Source organism: Calidris pugnax, unplaced genomic scaffold, assembly GCF_001431845.1.
Source record: "Calidris pugnax isolate Ruff unplaced genomic scaffold, ASM143184v1 scaffold29, whole genome shotgun sequence".
NCBI lineage: Eukaryota > Metazoa > Chordata > Aves > Charadriiformes > Scolopacidae > Calidris > Calidris pugnax.
The window spans coordinates 974,290-998,700 of NW_015090768.1; the positions used below are offsets into that span (position 1 = coordinate 974,290).

At 43.9% G+C, this 24,411-nt stretch overlaps 1 protein-coding gene across 1 annotated transcript in view; it reads left to right on the forward strand.

Annotated features, from left to right (window-relative positions):
• NEGR1 (neuronal growth regulator 1) overlaps nucleotides 1-21,267 on the forward strand; it is a 298,752-nt gene extending 277,485 nt beyond the window's left edge. The window contains exon 7 of the mRNA XM_014937350.1: nucleotides 20,967-21,267. Within this exon, the coding sequence (XP_014792836.1) occupies nucleotides 20,967-21,091 (125 nt within the window). The 3' untranslated portion in view covers nucleotides 21,092-21,267. The remainder of the gene's footprint in view (nucleotides 1-20,966) is intronic.
• The last annotated feature ends 3,144 nt before the right edge of the window (nucleotides 21,268-24,411 follow it).

The following is a 24,411-nucleotide window of genomic DNA, read 5'->3' on the forward strand; positions in this document are numbered from 1 at the left end:
CATAACGTATTAGGGACACTTTTGTTGCATTTCAGAGCTCCAGAGAGATGTGAAATCCCAGCATAGTTCTCTCTATCAGAAAAAATTAGTTTATATATTCACCCAGCTCTATCTTTGCACACTTTATGCAGTGTGTGTGTGTGACTGCAGGAACACGCAGCAGAGCAAGACGGGTTCTTGAACCGGGGGAGCTTGGAATTATATATATAGGGAAATAACTAAAGTATTATATTCATCTGCTGTTAGAAGCAAGTGAGCTTTATGTTTCCAAATCGTTCTGTGAAAGCTGCATCCTCCAAGTAAAATCGGTGGAATTCAGTACATTTCTGTGTAGGTAAAATGTGTGTTTCGGGTAACTCGCAGGGTATGCTCAGTGACATTCTGCACTATTCAAAGACTTCATCATTTCAGAAGGCTGTTTGAACACAGTAAATCATAAGTATATTATTCACTGCTTGCTGGATAGATGCATCATTTAATATCAAACGAGCTACTTTCTATCAGCTAAAAAATAGGATTAGAAACAGGTCATTTTTAGTCCGTTGATTCCCTCTCTCTAAACCAATGTGTAAAATGCAAGGATATTTTTTCTGATACTGTATTGCCTACACACCGCTGTCATGGGGGATTTCAATGTTAACGAGTTTTTCCACAAACCTGAGAAGCCCATGTCAGAGGAGAAGCTGCTCTGACACTCACCGGTTCATTTAACCGATGAAATTCAGAGTTTGATGCAGAAATGAGAACGCTGGGATATTTCAGAATATAACACATTGACCAATTTACTGAAATTTCACATTTTAACCAAGAAGTGCTCTTTAGAAATGCCGGGGGTGTCTGTGGAATTGTTCCTGAGGTCTACGGAAGGATGGAGGGTGCAGAAGGCGGGCAGGATGCTCAGGTCACTGCCTGTTGGTGCGTCGGTGGTGACTCTTTCTCCTGCCAAGAGTTCCTGGTGCCGAGGGATGAGCCATGTCCCGCAGGCATCAGCGGGCTGAGCCTGGTGCTCCTCCACCTTTCTGGGGGATAATCACCACTGTGTGTGGTTCCTGGGCTCCGAGGCACGGCTGGTGTTTGCCTGGGTGCTTTATCATTATGCGTAGTCGGTTATGGGATGGTAAATGGCATCAGAGTTTGTCATAGGTAGGTGGATGATGTGTAGGACCTACAGCATGGGGAACAGCAACCCTGAGACATGGGGAAAGCTCTTTTCAGCACAGCACTAACTTCCTGCAGTTAATGTAATCTTTAAAAAGATATATATTGTTCTTTATAGCTCTGGCATCTGTTTATTCAATATCAGTACAGAGAAAATGTGTGACCATCTCAGTCCACGTCCTCGAGACACCTCCCAGTCTCACTCATGCAGTGGTACCCGATGCTGCACAGGTGGTGGGGGGAAGCCTGGCAAGGGATGCGTTCTTGGGATGGTGAGGAGGTGCATGGGCTGGAAAGTGTGCTCTGAAGGCCAGCTGGGGTAGCGATCCATTTATCTAAATTTTCTTCTTCATCTTCAGGCATGATTTAGGGCCAAAGTACACCAGGAAAACAGATGTTTGCACGTCTAGAATGTCTTGACTCCATTCGGGTCAATCTAAAGCATGCCCAAAGCCACATTTTAGTGTGTTCTTGCAGCAGCATGGTGTGGTATGCTGCGGAGGCAGGCAGCCGTGTCCCTCTGTGGTCCTGCAAAAGGCAAAAATACCCCACACAGTGCAAATCCCAGCACTGCAGGGACACAGCGAAGCTGCTCCGAAAGATCCTGCATATGAGGACGCGTTCTGATTGAGAAAAGAGAAGCAGGAGATTCCAGAATGTGATTCATTAGCAGAAAGAGAGCAGTCTTTGTTTTTATTTATCACAGAAGGGTATGTTTTATGTGAAGGTTTTATCAGCCAGAATTGGCTGACTACAGTAATTCTTACAGGAATAAATATGCATATATCCATCTAGATGAGATGCGTAGCCATGTGCAGAAATTTAAAATGTATATATAACGCCGTATCTGTAACTTCAGGGAGGGTCCCAACTCTGTGCAGAATATAAAAGAGCCTACAGCTACAGCTGGTTGGGAAGGATCTGACAAACTTGGGTTGTTAAGGGAGGGAAGGCTTGGGGGAATAGGGGACTTGTCAGAAAATGCCTATTTGAAATCTCCATGAATATGTCAGTTTTAAAGAAATTCAAATAAAAGCCTGTTGAGTTTTGAGTGGGAAAAAAAAAATTATACTGGCTATCTTCCAGGCTCCCTGTCTCATTCCAGGCAACACTTCTTTTCTTGTCTTTTCACCGTCTGAATTTCTCACGAAATGGAAATCTCAGTGTCTTGCCAGCTGCATGGAGAGTATCTGTGCAGCACGGACGTTTTGATGCAGTTCCCAGCACTATCTCCAACAAGGGATGAAAACCCACATCCAGAGATAATGCAGGATCAGCCATTTCCTTATCCCCAACCTAATCTTTCAAGGCTTTATATTCCCATCTTCATCTTTCCCTCATTGTATACCGGTCTAAAGGTCCAGTCTACCAAACTGGCTTTTAAACTGGTTTTGGCCCTTCTTTAAACTTTCTGGAGGAGCTCTTAAGCATGCCATCAGGCAACCCAAGAAAAACGGCATCATGTTGTTCCCTTCCAATAGTCTCTTTCTTAAAGAAAACGGAGCAAAAATTTCTAGCTAAAAACATGACAGTTGGGCCAAGCCCATGTTCTTCAAAGAGAGTAACAGGTTTCCACAGCAGCTCCGAACAATTAAAATTGTTTTACGGTGAGTTGTTGCTGCTCCCAGGAGCGGTGCCGTCCTGTTTTTTGCCAGCTTTCGTGCAGGACTCTACAATTATTGGAGAGAGACCTTCCTCAGACTAGGAAATGCTTTTGAAGGCACGGATCCACTGGTGAGGGCAGCGGAGCGGTCCCTGAACGTTCAGGGTGGCTTAAATGGACTTTGAGGCTGAGACAGACAGAGGTCGTTCGCTTGTGGAGCTGAGAGTGATGAATAAAACAAAGATGGTTTGCTCAGAGCGGGACCAGAGCTCCGTCTGGGCTGTAGACTTCACATTCTAGACTCAAGCCACTTGCACGGCGTCCTGCCGCGCCGTGACCTTGGCTTTCTTCCAGGCCCAGCTGCTAATGAGAATTTGTGACCTGAATACCAGAATTTAAAAATAAACAATGGCTTAGGCAAGGATACAGGGCAATCCTCCATGTGAGTGTGGCAGGAAACAGAACTTTCTATCTCTGAGCAGCAATTCTTCATGTGAACTTCACGCCTAGTCAGGACACACTATTTGGGTGGAAGGAAAGAGGTTAAGAGCTCAGGCCCAATTTACCGTCTGCTGCTCCGTTAATCCAGTAAGGTTTACAGGGAAAATTCACTTTGTAGTTGTTCCTGTGCTTTGGCACCTGTTCTTGTACGTGATTTTCATTAAGTCCAGATTTTAACTGAGCCTCTGAATTTTACACTGCCACAGGAAAAAAAAAAAAAAAGGAGCCATCTGGTTAAAGTTTTAAAGATGATTTTCATGAAGATGAAAGTTTTGTGAAATATTTTACTATTTCTCAGATGCTGAGTCAGGCATTTCTGTAAGGAAAAGCTGTTGGCATGAGGCAGCAGAAGGCTGACTCCATGGGCGAGTGTCAGCCTGATCCCTCCCCACATCGCACCACGTTGCGGTGGGTGATGTTGGGTGACGTCGGGTGATGTTGGGTGACGCTGGGGTATTCAGTGAAGCCCGTCGGTCCAAACACCGAGACGAAATGATTGACCTTGGCATCTTTTGTACCTCCTTCGTCTCATTTTCGAGGTACATGACTCAGGCCAGGTTTCTCACTCAATCATAGTCCACAATGCCAGGGATGCATCTCTTGGGGAAAAAAAAGTATGATAGAACTTACCCTTCTTAACATCTCTGATTGCAACAGAAATGATTGCCTACCATTCAGCCTCCTCATTCAACAAGCACAGTCTATAAAACTACGCTGAATGAGTTTTCTGCCAAACTGAGGCAATTCAGGGAACAACTCGGTTTTGAGAGCTCAAGAGCGTGTTCACTTGAATGAACGGGGTATGGATTTTATAATAGGAAAACAGCGAGTAATTTGAATAGTCTGCGGTAAATTGTCAAAGCACAGCACTCTGGTTATAGAGACGTTTCAGGAATAAGCAGTGCCTGAGATATTGTTTGTGAGGTTTCCATACCCGCAGCCTCCCGCGTCCTCCCCCGCCCCGCCGTCCCACTTAGTGTTTCGTTTTAAACGAAGAAGGAGCTGCCTTTTACAAAGAGGCAGGAAACCTCAGCCTGTTAAGTGCTGATTATCACCATCCAGGTCTCATTCAGTTATTCGGAAAGTTCCTTTTGTAGAAACTCGAAGGATTTTAGCAGTTAAGGGTTATGCGCCGTACAAACTAGGAAAAAAAAAATTAATTGGTTTTGGAGCAAAACATATCTTTCTCCCAGGTGCCTCAAAGACTATCGGAGGTGGTTTTAAAGGCTTCCAGGTCCATCTCTGTCTTCCCAAAAGCACAGCTCTTTAGACAGGCATGACACAGGGTACACACTCAAAACAAAGCTCCCTTAATTCACAGCAAGGTTAGAAAAAGGGAGAAGAAAAAACCTTTCAGCACTGCCTGCCAAACTTTCCCTACTACCTGGAGGGGAATATACACACACACACACACACACACACACACATACATATATATATATATATAATTTCCCCTTCTGTTACTAGCTTTTTAAGAATATGACATCCATAACTACTCTGAAAGTTGCTAACACTCCTGCCAAGCGCCACATACCATTTTCTGTCTTGCCTTCCTAAAGTCTGATTTTTTGAGTCAAAATCAATGGCAGAAGGAACTTGCCCATTGCCTGCCTGGGAAGGTCTCTGACCACCCGTGTGCACAGCTTTCTCATGACCAGGCTGGCCAGTTTAGACCATAGACACCCACCAACACAGGGCTACGGGACGAAAAGAGGAGCCACAGCACCCCAACAAGGTGGTGGCTGAGAATATGAAAGAACATGGGTTTTTTGGTGCTTTTAATTGGTGCATCTTAATTTTTCGAAGTGCATTTCATTTTTCACCAGTGCATTTCCTTGCAGCCACGTTGTGTCTACTCTTGTAAGGGTCCTCCCCAGGCAAGGCTTGGAGAGGGCACGGTGACACTCGACATCTCCACAGCAGGAGGTGCTCAAAAGGTGCAGCAACTGGGGGAGCCACCCTGAGGGTCACGTACCCCCCTATCATTAATCAGCATTAAGTGGGAAGGGGCCTCCCACAAAAGCACCAATGTTTACTTTTTTTCTTCTTTTCTTTTTTTTTTTTTTTGCTATCTCCACCAAAATATTGTACTAATTGATGGAGATTTTCAAAGCCCAGAGTCTTAACAGGAGTTTCATGCCTAAAGCTCCCAGACAGTTTTGAAAAATCTCAACTATCCATGGTTTGGTTTTTTTTTTTTCCCTCTTCTGCGTAATAACATATGCAAAGCTGAGCCATAATGTCTCCAAAATCCCCTGGATTAAGCTGAGAAGCGGGTGGGGAAGGCTGCTGCATGAAAAGCCTTCCTGATGCTAAACCTTCACCGGCAGTGGAAGCTGCTGAGGAGAAGCAGCATCGGGCAGGGACAGGGGGGGCTTTGCAAAGGGGGGCTCTTAGAATCACAGAATGGTTCCAACCCAACAGAATGGGTTGGAAGGGACCTTAAATCCCACCCTGTCCCACCCCCTGCCCCGGGCAGGGATACCTCCCACCAGTCCAGGTTGCTCAAAGCCCTTGTTCAACCTGGCCTCAGCTCACAAATGGTGGAGCCCAGAATTAACACAGCAGCTTTAAAGCACCAGTTTGTGTCCCTGCACAAGCAAGGGACAATCCCTTGCACAATCCCTTTGCCTCACTGGATTAAACCCTGCCACAGCCAGAGGAGGATGTATATGGAATCCATATGCTTACATCAGTGGTGTACAACACACACGTGCAGAAGACCTGTTTAAATTCACTGAACTGAGGACCTCATCACTCGTCACACAGAAAGGAGGGGAAGAGCTATACAGTCACCAAAAAAACCCAATTAAAATAAATCATCGTTTCTATAGTCAGATTTACACAGTCTATAAACTTCTCTTGGCTTTCTCCCAGAGTCAACATCTTGCAGGTACGGGTAAGGGTAGGCAGAGGAACGGCACCTGGGTGGCTGAGTATGAGTAGCTACAGGTGATGTTTGCACGGGAAAAGGGAAAAAGTTAAGTTGTTGGAAGGAAAAAAAATCTCTTTTGCTGAGTGCTGCCAGGAAGAGGGTTTGTTGCAGGCAGAAAGTTAAGCGAGTATTAATGATGAGAGGAAGAAATTGTATTTTTCTCGAGTGTGTGATGGAGGTGTTCACAGGAGGCAGAGCCTGCTTCTCGGAGCCCCACACCCTGCCCAAAGCCCAATTACCTTAACGAGGGGCGAGGTGACAAGGGAGATGGATGCCTCCCCCCGAGTCATTCTGCGGGAAAGACACATCGCCTGGCTGCAAGATGACAAACTGTACGTTCCCAGTGACAAATCATTTAATTAAAATTTACAAGCGGTTAAATACTGTTTGACCCAAATGGAGGCAGTTGCCATGAATCAATCTGGGAGGAGGAACTCCACTTTTCAGCAAATCAATAGCTCACAGCTACGGTACCCGGGCGCTCTCTGCATTCCTTACGCGTGGGGAGCCCCTTCGCCGGCCGCTGTGGAGCCTGGTTCAGAAAAAGATCTCAATCAAGTTGAAAAGTAGCAACAATTTCACTTGGGCAGCGTTTGAACATTCTCCAGTTTCATGAATAGTTAATGTCACGTCAAGTCTTCGAGAAAAACGCTCTTGTGTCTTGAGAGCAAATAGCTCAGATTTTGATGAGTTATGTTTTTTCATTGCGTACACAGGCCGGTGGAAATTGCAATCATCTTTCATGAAAGGGCTCAGCAGGTTTTATTATAGGAAAGTAAGGGTGGCCGTTGCATTTACTAACTAATGTAGTAAATGTAAAATTGCCAGGGTAACGCGCTTTTTTATTTATGCTGCTGAACACATAATGTGCTGCTGGTTTCATAAAAATATATATTAGAGGAATTTCACCTGCCAGCAAGCCGTAGATTTCTTTTATGTATATGACTTATCCATTGTCCTTCTATTTAAGACGTACCCCGTTACAAAGAATAAGATTGAGCAGTATTGACGTACACGGCAAACTCGCGAGGTAACGGCAGCTGAGCCAGTTATAATTCAGGGTGGAACTATACTTTAACTCCTCTGGAATTAGTAAACAGTCTACTTTGTTATTTATTTCATCCATCATCTTATTACGATAAAAGCTCTATTGATGTTTAATTGATTGGCTATTAGTTCAGCAGGAGAATTCCATGGATTATGTGCTTTTTTAATATACCTACAAAACGAGAAATATATATACGCTGTGCAGAAATATGGCCCAAAGAAATGCTTAAGAAAATCACCAGAACAGCTGAATAAAAAACACATCTTTAGAAATCATCTGGCAACTACCAGGAGGTTGTCAGCTCCTCCAGCACAAAAAAAGTTCCTTTCTCATACACAGTCACCAAAAAAAAAGGCAAGAAATCATGTACTAACCTGCTTAACTCAATAACCTTTGTCAAGACCAAAAGAATGATGTTGAAACTGTCCAGAAACTGTAAAGTTCAGTGTAAAAAATTATCATTCACAATGCTAGATGACATTGCCTCAATGTAGCAGAACCAACAAGATCTTCATGATATATGAGAACTATCAAAGGTTGCCACTGAATACATAGATTTAATGTGCTGCTTAATTCAAGAGCTTATTTACAATGTCACACTTCATTTTGAGAAAAATGATTGTGACAAGCAATCATTTAAAATGGAGAAAGAATGTTTTACAAAAGGTCAGAAGTACAAATATTTTACATATTAACTACTAATAAATTCGTTTCCTCTAAAAGTTAGAAGGATCAGCAAATGTCTTCAAAGCTATTTGCAGTATCTCAGCACAAGACCCAACCTCTAATTACCAATGTAAGTTGTAAATAATTGTCAAGTATGCAGATGAGCCAAAAATTCTATCAAATTAAAGTAATTAGCTCCCAAGTCAAATTTTTCTGTCGCATTAAAATGCTTTTCCTTTTCTCAAACGTGACACTTACAAATGAGGGCAACATTGTCAGGGAAGCAGTTATTGTAGGCTGCCAAAATTCTGTGCATAAGTACCCGCCGGCACCCGCCACGCATTTTACTTTCAAAACAACCTGTGTTTCTCAACATTTGACTATAAAACGCCGTGGTTTTGTTAAAGCATCGCATTTCTGAACTGGGAGGGTTTATCAAAGTCGAGCCCTCACAGGTGCCTGGGAAGTTACGCCCTTTGTATGGAAACCTGAGCGTGGTTATTGGTCGTGGGGAGTCACGATTCCGGGCTCTTCTTGGTTCTTCTTCCCTGAAGAACCTTTCCAGACCCCGTGGTTTGGGATACAGACGGTCCCCCATCTTGGGGGGGATAACTGGGTCCCCCAACAACACAGGGGTGAGGGAGTAGGAGCAGGTGGCTTGTCCCAGTGCTTTTCTTGTCTTCTTCTCAATGTCCTCTTGACCGAAGCTCAGCCTCTGGTGCACAGTGATGCAGCACCTCCCCACAGGCAGGGAATTAGCACATTTTCCATCTGAGTTCATTATCTTTCGCCACACCCTTTCCTATCAGAGCTAGAATCTGTAATTCTGGGCAGTGAGCAGCGTTCTTGGAAGTGGGGGCAAACACAAGCCGCATTTCCTGGCTTGGCTGACCACACTGGAGTCACTACATTATTTCTCTGCTGACAGATAATGGGATGCTGTGTATTGTGCCATCCAGTTGACACACCTCTTATCAAGTTGTTGCCTTTCTTTTATAAAGCATTGGTAATTCTGAAATCCAGTGGAAAAAAACAATCAGTTGTGTCCAATTCTCAGTTCAATGGGCTTCAGAGGTCTATAGAAATGAACTTGATTTTGAAACTCAGGTTGTTTTCTCTAGGCTGTTGCTTGCTTTTTTGTTTTTCTGGCAACGACCAGGCAGTCAGGCCCCCCAGCAAGCATCACTGGATGGAAGGGGACCATCTATTTGAGCACAAAGATGCAACACTGGGCTATCTATTGCAACGCCCAACAGCATCTCTCCGTTATCAGTCACTCAGGTTACAAAGATGGTTTATTTTTTATTTCAGTACTACGTTAATTGTCTTCCAGCCACAGTATTAATGGAATGGAAAGGCCAGAGTTTGGGGTTTCAGTGGTGGGGGGCAGATTTTGGTGGTGGGGGTGTATTTTTGCCCAGAGGTGCTTACAGACAGAAGCGTTTCTGCCACCAGCCCTGCAGCTTCGCCAAGCAGGGGAGACAGACGTACCATAATCTCCTTGGACTTTTATTAGAATTTTGAGTTGGAATTTTCACCATTTCATAGACTGTTTTTATTAAGTAGGCCTTATTTTACTAATGAAATCCTAGATAGTGTCTCTAGCTCATTAATGCATATTAGTAGATCGTATAACGCTGACGATCAAGCTATGCTGGGTTTGCATTTATTCACCTTTTCTCATCTGAGCTCCAAAGGGGCTGGGTGGATCTGATTCCAGAAACCACTCTTTCCTTGGCCTTTGGGCTAAGTAATAACTTTTATTTGAAGGCAAAGTTATTTGAGTCGCCGAAGATAACCTTACCAAAGAGATTACTGCTGCAATAAAACAGAAAGTAATATACCAGAAAAAAAAATCTGTACTTTTTTAAAAATAATCCTAGGGTAAATTATTTTTAGCACTTCTAAAGAAGCAGAGGAAAGCTTGGCAGATTCAGAGAAAATGGAAGTCAGATTTTATTTCAAGCTGTAGATACAACAGTGCCCTTTAACTTATTAATAGCTCTAACGTGGGAACATTAGTGATAATTATAGCCCTTCAAGGTCTGATCCCACAAAGAAATGGGTTAAAACTGCAAGTTTACGTAAAGTATCTGAACCTGTTGTGGTTCCTGTTATGCAAAGAAAGAGAAGAGGAAGAGGAAGGAGACAAGGAGGTGGTGTTAGTCCAAGGACGTGAAACCAGGCGTGAGGGGTGCCTGTGGGAATGGGGCAGTGAGACCCCAGGGGAGACAGAGCTCATCCAAAGAGAAATTTATCCCGGGAATAAGAAAATTCCTACCCATTCAGAAGCGCAACCGTAGAGAAACCTGCCACTGATTGCTCCCACTGGAAGACAAGGAACTGCTTTTAAGACAGATCCTAAAATATTTATGAGGGAAATCACAAGACATGGTGCAGCAGCAGAGCTGGGTTGGGTAAGCCAAGAGGCATATGCTAATTATGGGTTCCACAGCTGCCTTCGTTTTTCGATGAGAATTAAAGATCGGTTTAAAGCTTTCTGCACAGTTTGCATACAATGGGCATGTCCTAAAGCCACCAGAAGGAACTGAGCTGATTTCTAGCAGAGGGAGATGGAGCTGCAGCCCATGCTCTGGGCTGAGGTGGCTGATCTTCATCTCTGCCATGTGCCACCCTTCTTCTCCTCCCGGGGAACCTGTTATGTCTCCGGTTCCAGAAAGAAATTAAATGTTTCATTCTCTGCTAATTATGATGCATTCCTGGATTATTGTTTTCTAAGGCCCAAAGAGAACACTTAGAAAGATTTCTTCCCACAGGTAAAAGAAGTGGTGTCTGGTGTTATTTTTGACACATATTTGTACACACTGCTCTTAAATCTCTGCAGTGATGCAGATACCTCATCGTTCCCACACAACTCAGTGCTCAGTTTGCCTTTGTAGCTATTCTGGGTCCTACCTGCTGCAGGTCAGAGCTGTTGATCTTGTTCTAGATGCTGCAGGTGCCAGCAGATCATCCCCCAGCCTTCTCCAGGGGCAAGCCTTACGTGTACCCATTGGGTGTTAGTAGGACGCACTTTTCTCTCCTCATCAGTTTTTGAACTGTCCTGCTGTTCCAAGCCTTCCTCTTGGGTGAGATGTTCTCTTTGTTCTTCTCTGGGCTGTGTCTGGTCAGTCTGTGCGTCTCCTGAGGTGACCCATTGGCACAGACACAGCCCTCTGGTGCTGAGGAGAGCAGCAGCACTGCTTCATCAGCTGCACTTCTCTTTATGAACCCGAGAAAGAGACCTGTCCTGGCATAGCAGGATAGCGTGGGGGATCCACTGCCATCACAGATGCTTTTCTGAGCAATTGTCACAGAGTCAGTTCTTGCTTTTCCAGTACATGGATATTTTTCATAGGATCATAGAACGGTCTGGGTTGGAAAGGACCTTCCAGACCATCAAATCCAACCACCAACCCAGCACTGCCCAAACCCCCACTGACCCATGTCCCTCAGCACCACCTCTGCCCGGCTTTGAAATCCCTCCAGGGATGGCGACTCCTCCACTGCCCTGGGCAGCCTCTGCCAAGGCTTCACAACCCTTTCCAGGAAGGAATTGTTCCCAATCTCCATCCTAAACCTCCCCTGGTGCAACTTGAGGCCATTTCCTCTTGTCCCCTCGCCTGTTCCTTGGGAGCAGAGACCGACCCCCCCTGGCTACCCCCTCCTTTCAGGGAGTTGGAGAGAGCGAGAAGGTCTCCCCTCAGCCTCCTTTTCTCCAGGCTGAACACCCCCAGCTCCCTCAGCCTCTTCTCACAAGACTTGGTCTCCAGACCCCTCACCAGCTCCGTTGCCCTTCTCTGGACACGCTCCAGCGCTCTGTTAAAGAGCAGATTTTATTATTTCCTTTTGCCTTACTGAATTGAATTATTACTTTTTTTTTATTCTGGTCAAAAGATTTCTCTTAGTCACTAAGTTTATTCTGAATTTTAATCTGTCCCCTGCGATGCGTGCGGCCCCTTCTCCTCAGAGCACACCCAACAGAGCTCTGGGCACACCTGCAGCTCTCAAGTCGCTGAAACTTAACTTTCTTTGCTCCAATACAACTGCACTTTCCAGCTTTACAGAGAAATATGAGATAACTTGAGTATAAAGCATGATACATAAAGCCAAATTATATTCTATTCCCTCACAGTAATTTTCCTCATAAATACTTCTTGGGATTATGAAGCATCCCCTGCAGCAGGCGCTGGTTCATCCCATGAAACACCAAGACACCCTGTGCTCAGTGCCTGCTTCCTTTATCCCATTTATGTATTAGCAGGATTTTTCTCCCTTGCATTATTTGATGGAGGGGTAGGGGGGTGTATTTGATACAGTCAAGTTTTATCTGTGTCTAAACGAAATTCCATTGAAGTCATGTCATACAACAATACAGAAGGGTTTAAAGTTGTTTTTTTTTGTTTATGCAGCTGTAGCAAAAGCAGGTCTGGGGTACCTGAAAGAGGAGCCCGAACCTGCTTTGTCTGAGCAGCACCAGTTCCCTGCTTTTATGATACCCACAGACATTTGCCTGAAGAAACAACTTGACAGGCAGCAGCGTGTGGGGAATCTATTATTTGCACTGATTATCTGCAAACCAGGCGTTTGTGCGAGGGCTGCTGTTGTTAAGAGTTTCCCCAAATCCCCCTTTGCCCATTTTTCATGCGGCACCTGGATCCCCCCTAAATACAGAAATGGGGAGTGAGACAAAGAGGGCACTGAAAAGCCCCCACTTACAAACACTACAGCCAGAACAACAGCAAAGCCCTGCAATTAGAGTGAGCAATAACTACAGGGGTTTTTAGGTACCACTGTGTGATAATTGCCTGTAAATGGGGACTCTTCTGTCGGCAACCATACGCTCAAAATTTAAAATGCAAGTTTGAAAACAAATCACACCTCGGTAATAAAGTTTTAACAATACCTTTTTGTTGCGAAAACTGTAGCAATATAAAGTGCTTACGTTCAAATCTATTCAAATGCAGTCGTTTGGGTTGTATCATGGCTTTAACAATTCAAGGGTGTACATACACCAAATAGAAACTGTCAATAGCTTCTGTAGGTCTCTAACTATCATATCACTGATAATTACAGGCTGAACTCCTTCAAAAAGCACTCACTGACACAAGAGCATTCATTTAATCAGAATTAAAAGGTTGTTTAACCCTCTCTCAATTAAGTCACCCAAATTTTGCCAGTCCACCTGTAACTTTACATATGATCAAATTGCCTTGATTTGGTATAAATTATCTGGAAAAGTCACTTGCCATTTATAAGTTTGAAAAACTAGACATGTTTGTTTCTCTTAAATGACTTTTTTTTTTTTTAACATTAAATGTTTTGCTGGGAACAATCAGATTCAAACCTGGATTTCTATGAGAAGAGTCAATGAGAAATAAAACATGAGATTTTGGAGGCTGACAGGAACAAGGAATAAGTTTTAGGGGAAAAAAAACCAAAACCCTAGGATTTTAGGGTTCTGCTAGTTAGCACAGCGGCAAGACAGCACGTTGCTGGTGAGTCCACCTCAGAGGCTTGGGGGCCTCCAGACCCATGCCATGTACATGGAGATACCTCCACCAAGTGCTTTGGAGAAGTTGCTGACTTTGGAAATGCTTTGTTGCAGAGAGTTATATGAGAACAGAAATTAAGACACTTAGAAACCTTTTGCATATAGTTACCAGCCTCCATCAGTTGTGGGTTTGGTTCCTCTATAAGCTTAATGAAATGCAGCTGGTAAGTGTTTGCTAAGTAGGTCTGGTCTGAACAACTGCGAAACACGTCTGGCGTGCCCCATCACATTAATAAGCAAGCAAAAATCATCTTGCTTAAAATTTACATTACTTGGGTGTATTTTTAGCTGGTTTTAAATTAGTATTTGGCTGCTTGTAATATTTAGCATGAGTTATTTGTTGGTGTGTGAGTGGGTAGAAGGGGAAGGGGGATCGACAGGGAGGGAAAGGTGTCTCTGCTGCTGCCTCCTTGGACCTGAGTTTACACAGACAAATTCTGGGGCAAAAATCCCCACAATTATGGAATTGAAATGCTGGGTGGCTCAGTTATTTCTCATGTTTTGATTGCTTTTTATGCCTATGTTATGTTTTATGCCTATAAATACTTGAGTGGGTGTCAGGAGGATGGGGCCAGGCTTTTTTCAGTGGTGCCCAGGGACAGTACAAGAGAGAACGGGCACAAACTGGAACATAAGACGTTCCACCTAAACATGAGGAGGAACTTCTTTCCTGTGAGGGTGGCAGAGCCCTGGCAGAGGCTGCCCAGAGAGGTGGTGGAGTCTCCTTCTCTGGAGACATTCAAACCCACCTGGACACGTTCCTGGGTGACCTTCTCTGGGTGGACCTGCTCTGGCAGGGGGTTGGAGGAGATGATCTCCAGAGGTCCCTTCCAAACCCATAGCATGTTGTGATTCTGTGATTCTGCTTCACTTTCTTTTTCACCCTGTAAATACCATATCATACATTTTACCTCAGTCACAACCAGTATGAAGATCCAGTTTGGAATTAGATACAGGATGTACCACAGCTGGGCTCTTTAGGAATGGAACCAGAAATGCTGCTTTCGAATTTTCTGTGCATAAGCAGGGACAGGAGCAGACACACAGAGGGACGGCATTTCACTTTAAAGCACTGCTGGTGGCATACCTACCTCAAGCATTTAAAATACCGAGCTTTAATATTTTAGTAGAACAAATAGTTGTTTTTCACTTCTGCAGTCATAGCAATAATTTTCTATTCTCTGTATTCCTATTTTAAAACTCAAAAAAAAAAAATCTGCATTATTCATTTAAATTAGAAATAAGAAACAAATCAGCATAAGCCATTCATTCGGCAGTTTCTGTGCCTGACAGCAGCGGGTGGATGGTGAATGCTGATGAGCAGGGCCCGACAATACCCCTCTTATCAATTCCATCCCTCTGCTGGGGGCTCACCGGCCGCATCCTTCTGCCACGTTTCAGAGAATGACAAAGCCCTTCTTTTAGGGACCTCGCAGGTTTTGGCTTTATCCTCCACAGCTCTTAGAATAAGCTGAAGAAGTTGCACAAATCCACCCAGGCAGAGTCAGCTCGTGGACAACTTCTGCAGAATTTCCTGTCTCCTCTCTCAAGGATTTTCAGATATATCAGTCTCAGCAGCACTAAGGGACTCCTGGCTAGAAAATATACAAAAGCAAAAGTTCTACCCAAAATGACATCCAAATGATCCTGAGAATGGCTGCACAGGCATTAAGAAAAATTAGCAAAATTTGGCTGTTCCGTATCCTAATGCATTCGATGTAGATGATGCTACAGGAGATGGTGGTCCCCACCACGTTCCTCCCAGGTTCCCGGCATCATCCATGTCCCTGCAGTTCCGTGACCAAGGACTGGGGAGACAAATGAGCACTGGGCACTGGCGAGGACACCTCCAGGGCGTTGAGCTGCCTTGACTAACACCTCGTTATACTCACTACAAATGTTTTCTGGTGCCCCCTGAGCCATCACATAAGATGGGTTTCACTTTTCCAAGAGCAGGGGCTGCGCCGATTCCCTCACTTGGCTTTCCTCGCTGGAATGAGCAAAAACATTTTTGACTATACATCATTTATAAAATAATCTCTTGCAAATGCATGCCAATGTCTAAAATATAACCACTTTGCATTTCAAATGCCTGGCCCGGGGACGCTGGCCTGTGCAGTGCTGTACGTTTCTCTCCCATTAAAAGGAATTTCATCCATTCACCCCAGTAACAGAAGAACATCGGACTGGAAAGGACCTTCCGAGTCACCACATCCAGCTCTCAGCTACCACAGACCATGGTCCAAGAGCATTTCAGCATTACTTAAATTATCAGCATTTTCCAAGTGTTATTATCGTGGTCAAAGCTCTGTTTAATCAAAGTCTCCATCTGGCACAGACTTCAAAAGGGCCTCCTCCTTCAGATTTATCTATTTAACTTCACTAGCGAATTTTCCATGGCTGTAAATCTCCTGTCTCGGGCGCCGAGCCTTGAGGATGATTGCATTTGCATAAGACTAAACAGATCCGTGTCTTCGCTGATTCATTTTTACACAAGATTTTAAAAGGTTTTTGTTCTCCCAAGGTCAAGCTTTCTACAATCCTGGTCCCCGAGGCACAGGGTGAGGTTTCTCTTCGGGATGCTTTCCTTTGGTCTGGACATCCCCGAGCCGGTCCCAGCGCCCTCCAAGCAGATTCCCTCTCCTCCCACAGCCCGTTGCTTCCTAATTCAGTCTTTTTTAGACTCTTGACCTGCTCCTCCAAAGCCATAAATCCTCGGCTAACTCCAGGTGTAGCAATATTTAGAGGTGTTGTCTGCAGGACTCTGCTGAGCTGTCACAGTCCCATTATCTTACAATCTTTGCTTTTGAAAAAAAAAAACACATTCTTGACAGCCCAGTGTTTTTCATCATTTTTTTTTCTTACTGCTTTGACCTTGAGTTAGTTTATTCCTTCCTTCTCTGTATATTTTAAATGTTGCACAAAAACCTATTTATTAAGGCTTCGCTATAATAAATCATTAACCTGAATACAGTTAAATGAAATGCTTATTAACATCTCTCTGCATAATCCATTTAACAGAATTAGTCTTGCTTATTCAGACAACCTAAAGAGGTCCGTGCTTTTGTCTACAAGGCATCAGCATTAAAGCTTATAATTATTTCTGGTTAATGCAGCCCTTGGTGTTAGGAAATGTTGGTTCGCACGTTCCAGCATAGTACTTTTCCTAATCTCTTTCATTAATTACAGATAGTGATACAATATTACTTTGTTCCTTCCTATTCACCACCAGGAGAGATGTCTGAATATAATCCTATCTGTGCTAAGAGTGCTCTTAAATATTTTCACAACTGCTAACTGGTATAAAACATCAGGATTATGCAGAATAATCACTAAATTAGAATAAAAGGGAAGCTTGATAAGAGCACGTAGGCTTCTAAGGCAATCACACAGGGACCTTGGCTGCTGGTCGTGCCCTGGTGGCAGCAGAGGGTTGACCTTGGCAGGGGTTTCTCCTTCAGCTGTTCTCAATAATTGATAGTACGAGGAGTTACAAAGCCAAGGGGGGAATGGGAACAGAACCCTCTGTGCCTCCTTCCCTGTTGCAATGAGAGCGCCCATCGCACAGACCTACTGCTAATTTAATGTATTATCACAGAATGGTTTGGGTTGGAAGGGACCTTGAAGATAATCTCATCCCCCCCCCCTGCCCTGGGCAGGGACACCTCCCACCAGCCCAGGTTGCTCCAAGCCCCCTCCAACCTGCCCTTGAACCCCTCCAGGGATGGGGCAGCCACAGCTTCTCTGGCCAACCTGGGCCAGGCTCTCACCACCCTCCCACCAAACAAGTTCTTCCCCACAGCTCAGCTCCATCTCCCCTCTTTCAGGGTCCAACCCTTCCCCCTCCTCCTAGGGCTCCCCTCCCTCATCCAGAGTCCCTCCCCAGCTTTCCTGGAGCCCCCCTTCTTTAGGGACTGGAAGGGGCTGGAAGGTCTCCTTGGAGCCTTCTCTTCTGTAGGTTGAAATCCCCCAATTCTCAGCCTGCCCTTCATTATATTTTGAAGTTATTGCAGCCTCTCAATCCTATGTCCTTTTATATTTCCTATATATCTTATATATATATATAATAAACTTATATCCTATGTTCTATATATATATTATAAACATCAGACTTTTCCTCAAGCTCATTTTAATCTTCTTCTAGATGGAAATTCTCTTTAAGGACCTCCCAACTCTCTCGGCCTGCCCTTCGTTATATTTTGAAGTTATTGCAGCCTCTAAATCCTATGTCCTTTTATATTTCCTATATGTCCTATATATATATATATATAATAAACCTATATCCTATGTCCTATATATATATATTATAAACATCAGACTTTTCCTCAAGATCATTTTAATCTTCTTCTAGATGGAAATTCTCTTTAAAGTACCCCTGCCACAGTTCGGAGCTGAATCTGTGCTGTCAAATGGGCACAAGGGGAGGAGAGCAATTTGTCCTCAGTTTCCATCTCAGCCATCGCTCTGGACAGGAATCTTTAGACAGATAAACCTCTGGGTGGGAATCTTTAGACAGATAAATACCTCTCTGCGGGCCAACCGCTGTTCTCCTGCCCAGCTCCACATACCAAAGGCTTCCCACGCCGTAAAGTCCATTCCAGAGTGCTCCATTATAACGGCGGTGATGGCCATGATGGAAATGCCCAGGAAAGCTGCAGATGTAATCAGGGAGTCAAATAATTCATGCTTTTATTTGGTGTCTAATCGTACCTACCTCCACCACCACCTTTCTGTACAAATATTAAGACTGCGAGAGCACGCGTGTGTCTGTGTAAAGCAGTGACAGTCAGTGCTAAGATCTTGGGGGTGGGGGGTGGGGAGAAGCAAGCTGTGAGTTTTATGCTATTTTCAAACATTTAAACCTTTTCATTCATTCCTAAACTGAGGTTTTTATTCTGACATAGAGAACCTTCAGAAAAACCCTATGAAAATCCCAAGTGCAAACCCACCTTGCCTCGTATTACCCAGCAACGGTGATGAAAGCGAGGACTACTTAATGCTTAGCAAAAATAACGGTTCGTTCTAGATGGATGACTAAGCAGACCACACTAACAGCTTTTAAATTTTAAAAGTAAATTTGTTTACTTTTTAAAGTTCGTAAAGCACCACAAAAGACCTCCAGAATTTTGTTAATATTTGGGAAGAAAATTTTCTGTTGCTGGCAAAGCAATCGGGTAGCCACAGGAAAAGTTATTCAAAATACTGAGGTGAAAAAGAAAAGGACTGCAGAAGCTTATTGTATTTCCAGGAATGTTAAGAGCAAAGCACAACATTTTAAACTGTAGACTTACCGTGACATTGTGATTGATACAACCCATTTGCCACGAACAGTGAGAAGGGCATTTGCTTATAAATTTACTTTGGAAGCTAGAAACACCTGGAGATTTCATAGATTCATAGAATTGTCTGGGTTGGAAGGGACCTTTAAGATCATCCAGTCCAACCATCCACCTAACTCTGATAAAAACCATCACTAAACCATGTCCCTCAGCTCTATGTCAACCCGACTTTTAAATATCTTCAGGGATGGTGCCTCGACCCTGGGCAGCCCATTCCAAGGCTTAATTTCCAGAAGTCTAATTAAAGTTCAGAGGGATAATGACCTGACAGCGCTTTCCCCATCAAACCCAGCCGAGTTCAGTCACTTAAACTGGTCCAGATCTCACTCTCCTCCAGGTTTCTTCCACATCAAATTCTTCCGATGAGCCAGCTTTAGGAACCTTAACTCTTTTCTATTATCTACCCAAGTCTACACATTTTCCCCCCATTAATTCACCTAGTACCTTTGTGCTGAAACAATCCAGATATGATTTAATAAGCTTTAGGAAGATAGTACTGGTTCATATGCAGGAAATCAGATTTACATAATTTTCCACTCGCTTTTATAGCCACCGTAGTTCAAATTATCTTTACGTTGGGGAAACTCTTTTAATACGATAAAATGAAATACCACCTCCGCTATGCTTCATCCTGCTCGCCTGGTTTTTGTAATAAATTAAATGTTGATTTGTCATAGTGACTTACCACGGAAAGTTCCTTTTTAACGAGAAGGGAAGAGCGTGCCCTGTCCTGCAGTTAGTCACGGTTATAAGTCACTAAACTAAGCTTTAAAATCAAGCTTCATCTTGTAATATTTTTTTTTTAATTACCTGAACCTTTCTTCACTGGGAGGGGGGGAAATGAATGATTTTTGGTTTTATCGCATACTCTGCGCCGGGTAAAATGTCATACGTTGCAAACGGACCTGGCAGCACACAGCCCAGGTGGCTGTCCAGAAAGGAAAGGGATGTTGATGTTTCAGCAAACAAGACTTGAAATTCAGGAGACTCTGTCCTTCAGAAGCAAACAAGATTTGGTGAAAACCACCGCTTTGCTGTATTTTCTTGGGCGATTGCTGTAGTCTCTCCTACCCCTCCCATCAGTAGTGAAATCCTTCTGTTGCTTTGTTATCGTTGTTCATCTTGGGGGGGGGTTTCCATGCAAGCCAGACCCTGGGTACTGGCCCCACCAAGCAAGGTCCTGCTCTCCTCCCTGGGTTCCCTCCCACCCACACCATGCAACTCTCTTGGACCCATGTCTGCCACCAAGGATGCTTCACTGCTCCTCTCCTCTGCCCCAAAGGGAAGCCCGTGAGGATGTGGTGAATTTTTCTTACTCCAAAGCCGTGCCTGCACCATTCCTTGGTGCCTCCCTGCCAGAGGTGGACCTGGCACTGGCAGCTCGCGCCTGGGCAAGGTGGTGGGACAAGCTTTGGGTTGGCCTCAGAGAAACTGTCTTCTGCGCCATTGGTACGTGGTGCATTGGGGGAGGTGACAGGTCCTTTCCCTTCCTCCTGCCCGTGGATTATTAAGACCAAAACCAGCAGTTTCTGCCCCGGTGGGTTCCCACACTGCAGTCAGGACAGCCCCCTCCCGACTCCCCCACGTGGATGTCTCCCCACTCATTTCTCAACACTGTTTTCTTGTATTTTAACTCTTTTTTGCGTGTACTTACTGTAATATTTACTTAGGGATTTGAGAAAGACTTTGTATGAAAGCAAGTAAATACAATTTCTTCAAAGAGGCTGAAAACAAATATGAATCTCTTCGGCAAAGCCAGACTGTCAAATTTGGGCTTCCAAAGTCAGGCAGAAAATGAGTTGTTTTCCAAGGGAGCTAAATATATTCACCTCTCATTGATTTCAGTGGAGATCCTAATGCTCAGTAACGTAAAAACAGATAAATTATTCAGGTGTTTAAACACATAGAGCTCATCTGATGTTAAGTATTTGCATGTTTAAATGCTTGCCTTAACAATGATTTTCCCCCTCGTTAAAACAAAAAGTACTATTCACTGAGCAGCGTAGCAGGGTTGGGCTGGCTACTTCTGCAGCATTTTCTCCTGTTTTCAGAAGAATGTTTTTGCTGCCCCACTAGTTATCTGTACAGAATTAATGAAAACTGAGGAATTTGGGGAGAATTTTTCACTTAACCCCTCCTTCTCCTTCTTCTTCTCTTTGCAGCTCCCAGTACAGCCCAGTACGGGATCACGGGCGACGCTGAAGTCCTCTTCTCCTGCTGGTACCTTGTGTTGACACTGTCCTCCCTCACCAGCATATTCTACCTGAAGAACATCATTCTGCACTAAGTGTAAAGACCCATAAAAGGCTTTTAAGGATTCTCTGAAAGTGCTGATGACTGGATCCAATCTGGTAGAGTTTGTTAAAAGCAGCGTGGGATATAATCAGCAGTGCTTACATGGGGATGATCGCCTTCTGTAGAATTGCTCATTATGTAAATACTTTAATTCTACTCCTTTTTTTTTTTTTTTTTATCCCCGAGCCGGTCCCAGCGCCCTCCAAGCAGATTCCCTCTCCTCCCACAGCCCGTTGCTTCCTAATTCAGTCTTTTTTAGACTCTTGACCTGCTCCTCCAAAGCCATAAATCCTCGGCTAACTCCAGGTGTAGCAATATTTAGAGGTGTTGTCTGCAGGACTCTGCTGAGCTGTCACAGTCCCATTATCTTACAATCTTTGCTTTTGAAAAAAAAAAACACATTCTTGACAGCCCAGTGTTTTTCATCATTTTTTTTTCTTACTGCTTTGACCTTGAGTTAGTTTATTCCTTCCTTCTCTGTATATTTTAAATGTTGCACAAAAACCTATTTATTAAGGCTTCGCTATAATAAATCATTAACCTGAATACAGTTAAATGAAATGCTTATTAACATCTCTCTGCATAATCCATTTAACAGAATTAGTCTTGCTTATTCAGACAACCTAAAGAGGTCCGTGCTTTTGTCTACAAGGCATCAGCATTAAAGCTTATAATTATTTCTGGTTAATGCAGCCTTTGGTGTTAGGGAATGTTGGTTCGCACGTTCCAGCATAGTACTTTTCCTAATCTCCTTCATTAATTACAGATAGTGATACAATATTACTTTGTTCCTTCCTATTCACCACCAGGAGAGATGTCTGAATATAATCCTATCTGTGCTAAGAGTGCTCTTAAATATTTTCACAACTGCTAACTGGTATAAAACATCAGGATTATGCAGAATAATCACTAAATTAGAATAAAAGGGAAGCTTGATAAGAGCACATGGGCTTCTAAGGCAATCACACAGGGACCTTGGCTGCTGGTCGTGCCCTGGTGGCAGCAGAGGGTTGACCTTGGCAGGGGTTTCTCCTTCAGCTGTTCTCAATAATTGATAGTACGAGGAGTTACAAAGCCAAGGGGGGAATGGGAACAGAACCCTCTGTGCCTCCTTCCCTGTTGCAATGAGAGCGCCCATCGCACAGACCTACTGCTAATTTAATGTATTATCACAGAATGGTTTGGGTTGGAAGGGACCTTGAAGATAATCTCATTCCACCCCCCTGCCCTGGGCAGGGACACCTCCCACCAGCCCAGGTTGCTCCAAGCCCCCTCCAACCTGCCCTTGAACCCCTCCAGGGATGGGGCAGCCACAGCTTCTCGGGCCAACCTGGGCCAGGCTCTCACCACCCTCCCACCAAACAAGTTCTTCCCCACAGCTCAGCTCCATCTCCCCTCTTCCAGTGTCCAACCCTTCCCCCTCCTCCTAGGGCTCCCCTCCCTCATCCAGAGTCCCTCCCCAGCTTTCCTGGAGCCCCCCTTCTTGAGGGACTGGAAGGTCTCCCCGGAGCCTTCTCTTCTCCAGGTTGATACCTCCCAACTCTCTCGGCCTGCCCTTCGTTATATTTTGAAGTTATTGCAGCCTCTAAATCCTATGTCCTTTTATATTTCCTATATGTCCTATATATATATATATATAATAAACCTATATCCTATGTCCTATATATATATATTATAAACATCAGACTTTTCCTCAAGATCATTTTAATCTTCTTCTAGATGGAAATTCTCTTTAAAGTACCCCTGCCACAGTTCGGAGCTGAATCTGTGCTGTCAAATGGGCACAAGGGGAGGAGAGCAATTTGTCCTCAGTTTCCATCTCAGCCATCGCTCTGGACAGGAATCTTTAGACAGATAAACCTCTGGGTGGGAATCTTTAGACAGATAAATACCTCTCTGCGGGCCAACCGCTGTTCTCCTGCCCAGCTCCACATACCAAAGGCTTCCCACGCCGTAAAGTCCATTCCAGAGTGCTCCATTATAACGGCGGTGATGGCCATGATGGAAATGCCCAGGAAAGCTGCAGATGTAATCAGGGAGTCAAATAATTCATGCTTTTATTTGGTGTCTAATCGTACCTACCTCCACCACCATCTCTCTGTACAAATATTAAGACTGTAAAGCAGTGACAGTCAGTGCTAAGATCTTGGGGGTGGGGGGTGGGGAGAAGCAAGCTGTGAGTTTTATGCTATTTTCAAACATTTAAACCTTTTCATTCATTCCTAAACTGAGGTTTTTATTCTGACATAGAGAACCTTCAGAAAAACCCTATGAAAATCCCAAGTGCAAACCCACCTTGCCTCGTATTACCCAGCAACGGTGATGAAAGCGAGGACTACTTAATGCTTAGCAAAAATAACGGTTCGTTCTAGATGGATGACTAAGCAGACCACACTAACAGCTTTTAAATTTTAAAAGTAAATTTGTTTACTTTTTAAAGTTCGTAAAGCACCACAAAAGATCTCCAGAATTTTGTTAATATTTGGGAACAAAATTTTCTGTTGCCGGTAAAGGAATCGGGTAGCCACAGGAAAAGTTATTCAAAATACTGAGGTGAAAAAGAAAAGGACTGCAGAAGCTTATTGTATTTCCAGGAATGTTAAGAGCAAAGCACAACATTTTAAACTGTAGACTTACCATGACATTGTGATTGATACAACCCATTTGCCACGAACAGTGAGAAGGGCATTTGCTTATAAATTTACTTTGGAAGCTAGAAACACCTGGAGATTTCATAGATTCATAGAATTGTCTGGGTTGGAAGGGACCTTTAAGATCATCCAGTCCAACCATCCACCTAACTCTGATAAAAACCATCACTAAACCATGTCCCTCAGCTCTATGTCAACCCGACTTTTAAATATCTTCAGGGATGGTGCCTCGACCCTGGGCAGCCCATTCCAAGGCTTAATTTCCAGAAGTCTAATTAAAGTTCAGAGGGATATACCTAACTCTGAAAAAAACCATCACCAAACCATGTCCCTCAGCTCTATGTCAACCCGACTTTTAAATATCTTCAGGGATGGTGCCTCGACCCTGGGCAGCCCATTCCAAGGCTTAATTTCCAGAAGTCTAATTAAAGTTCAGAGGGATAATGACCTGACAGCGCTTTCCCCATCAAACCCAGCCGAGTTCAGTCACTTAAACTGGTCCAGATCTCACTCTCCTCCAGGTTTCTTCCACATCAAATTCTTCCGATGAGCCAGCTTTAGGAACCTTAACTCTTTTCTATTATCTACCCAAGTCTACACATTTTCCCCCCATTAATTCACCTAGTACCTTTGTGCTGAAACAATCCAGATATGATTTAAT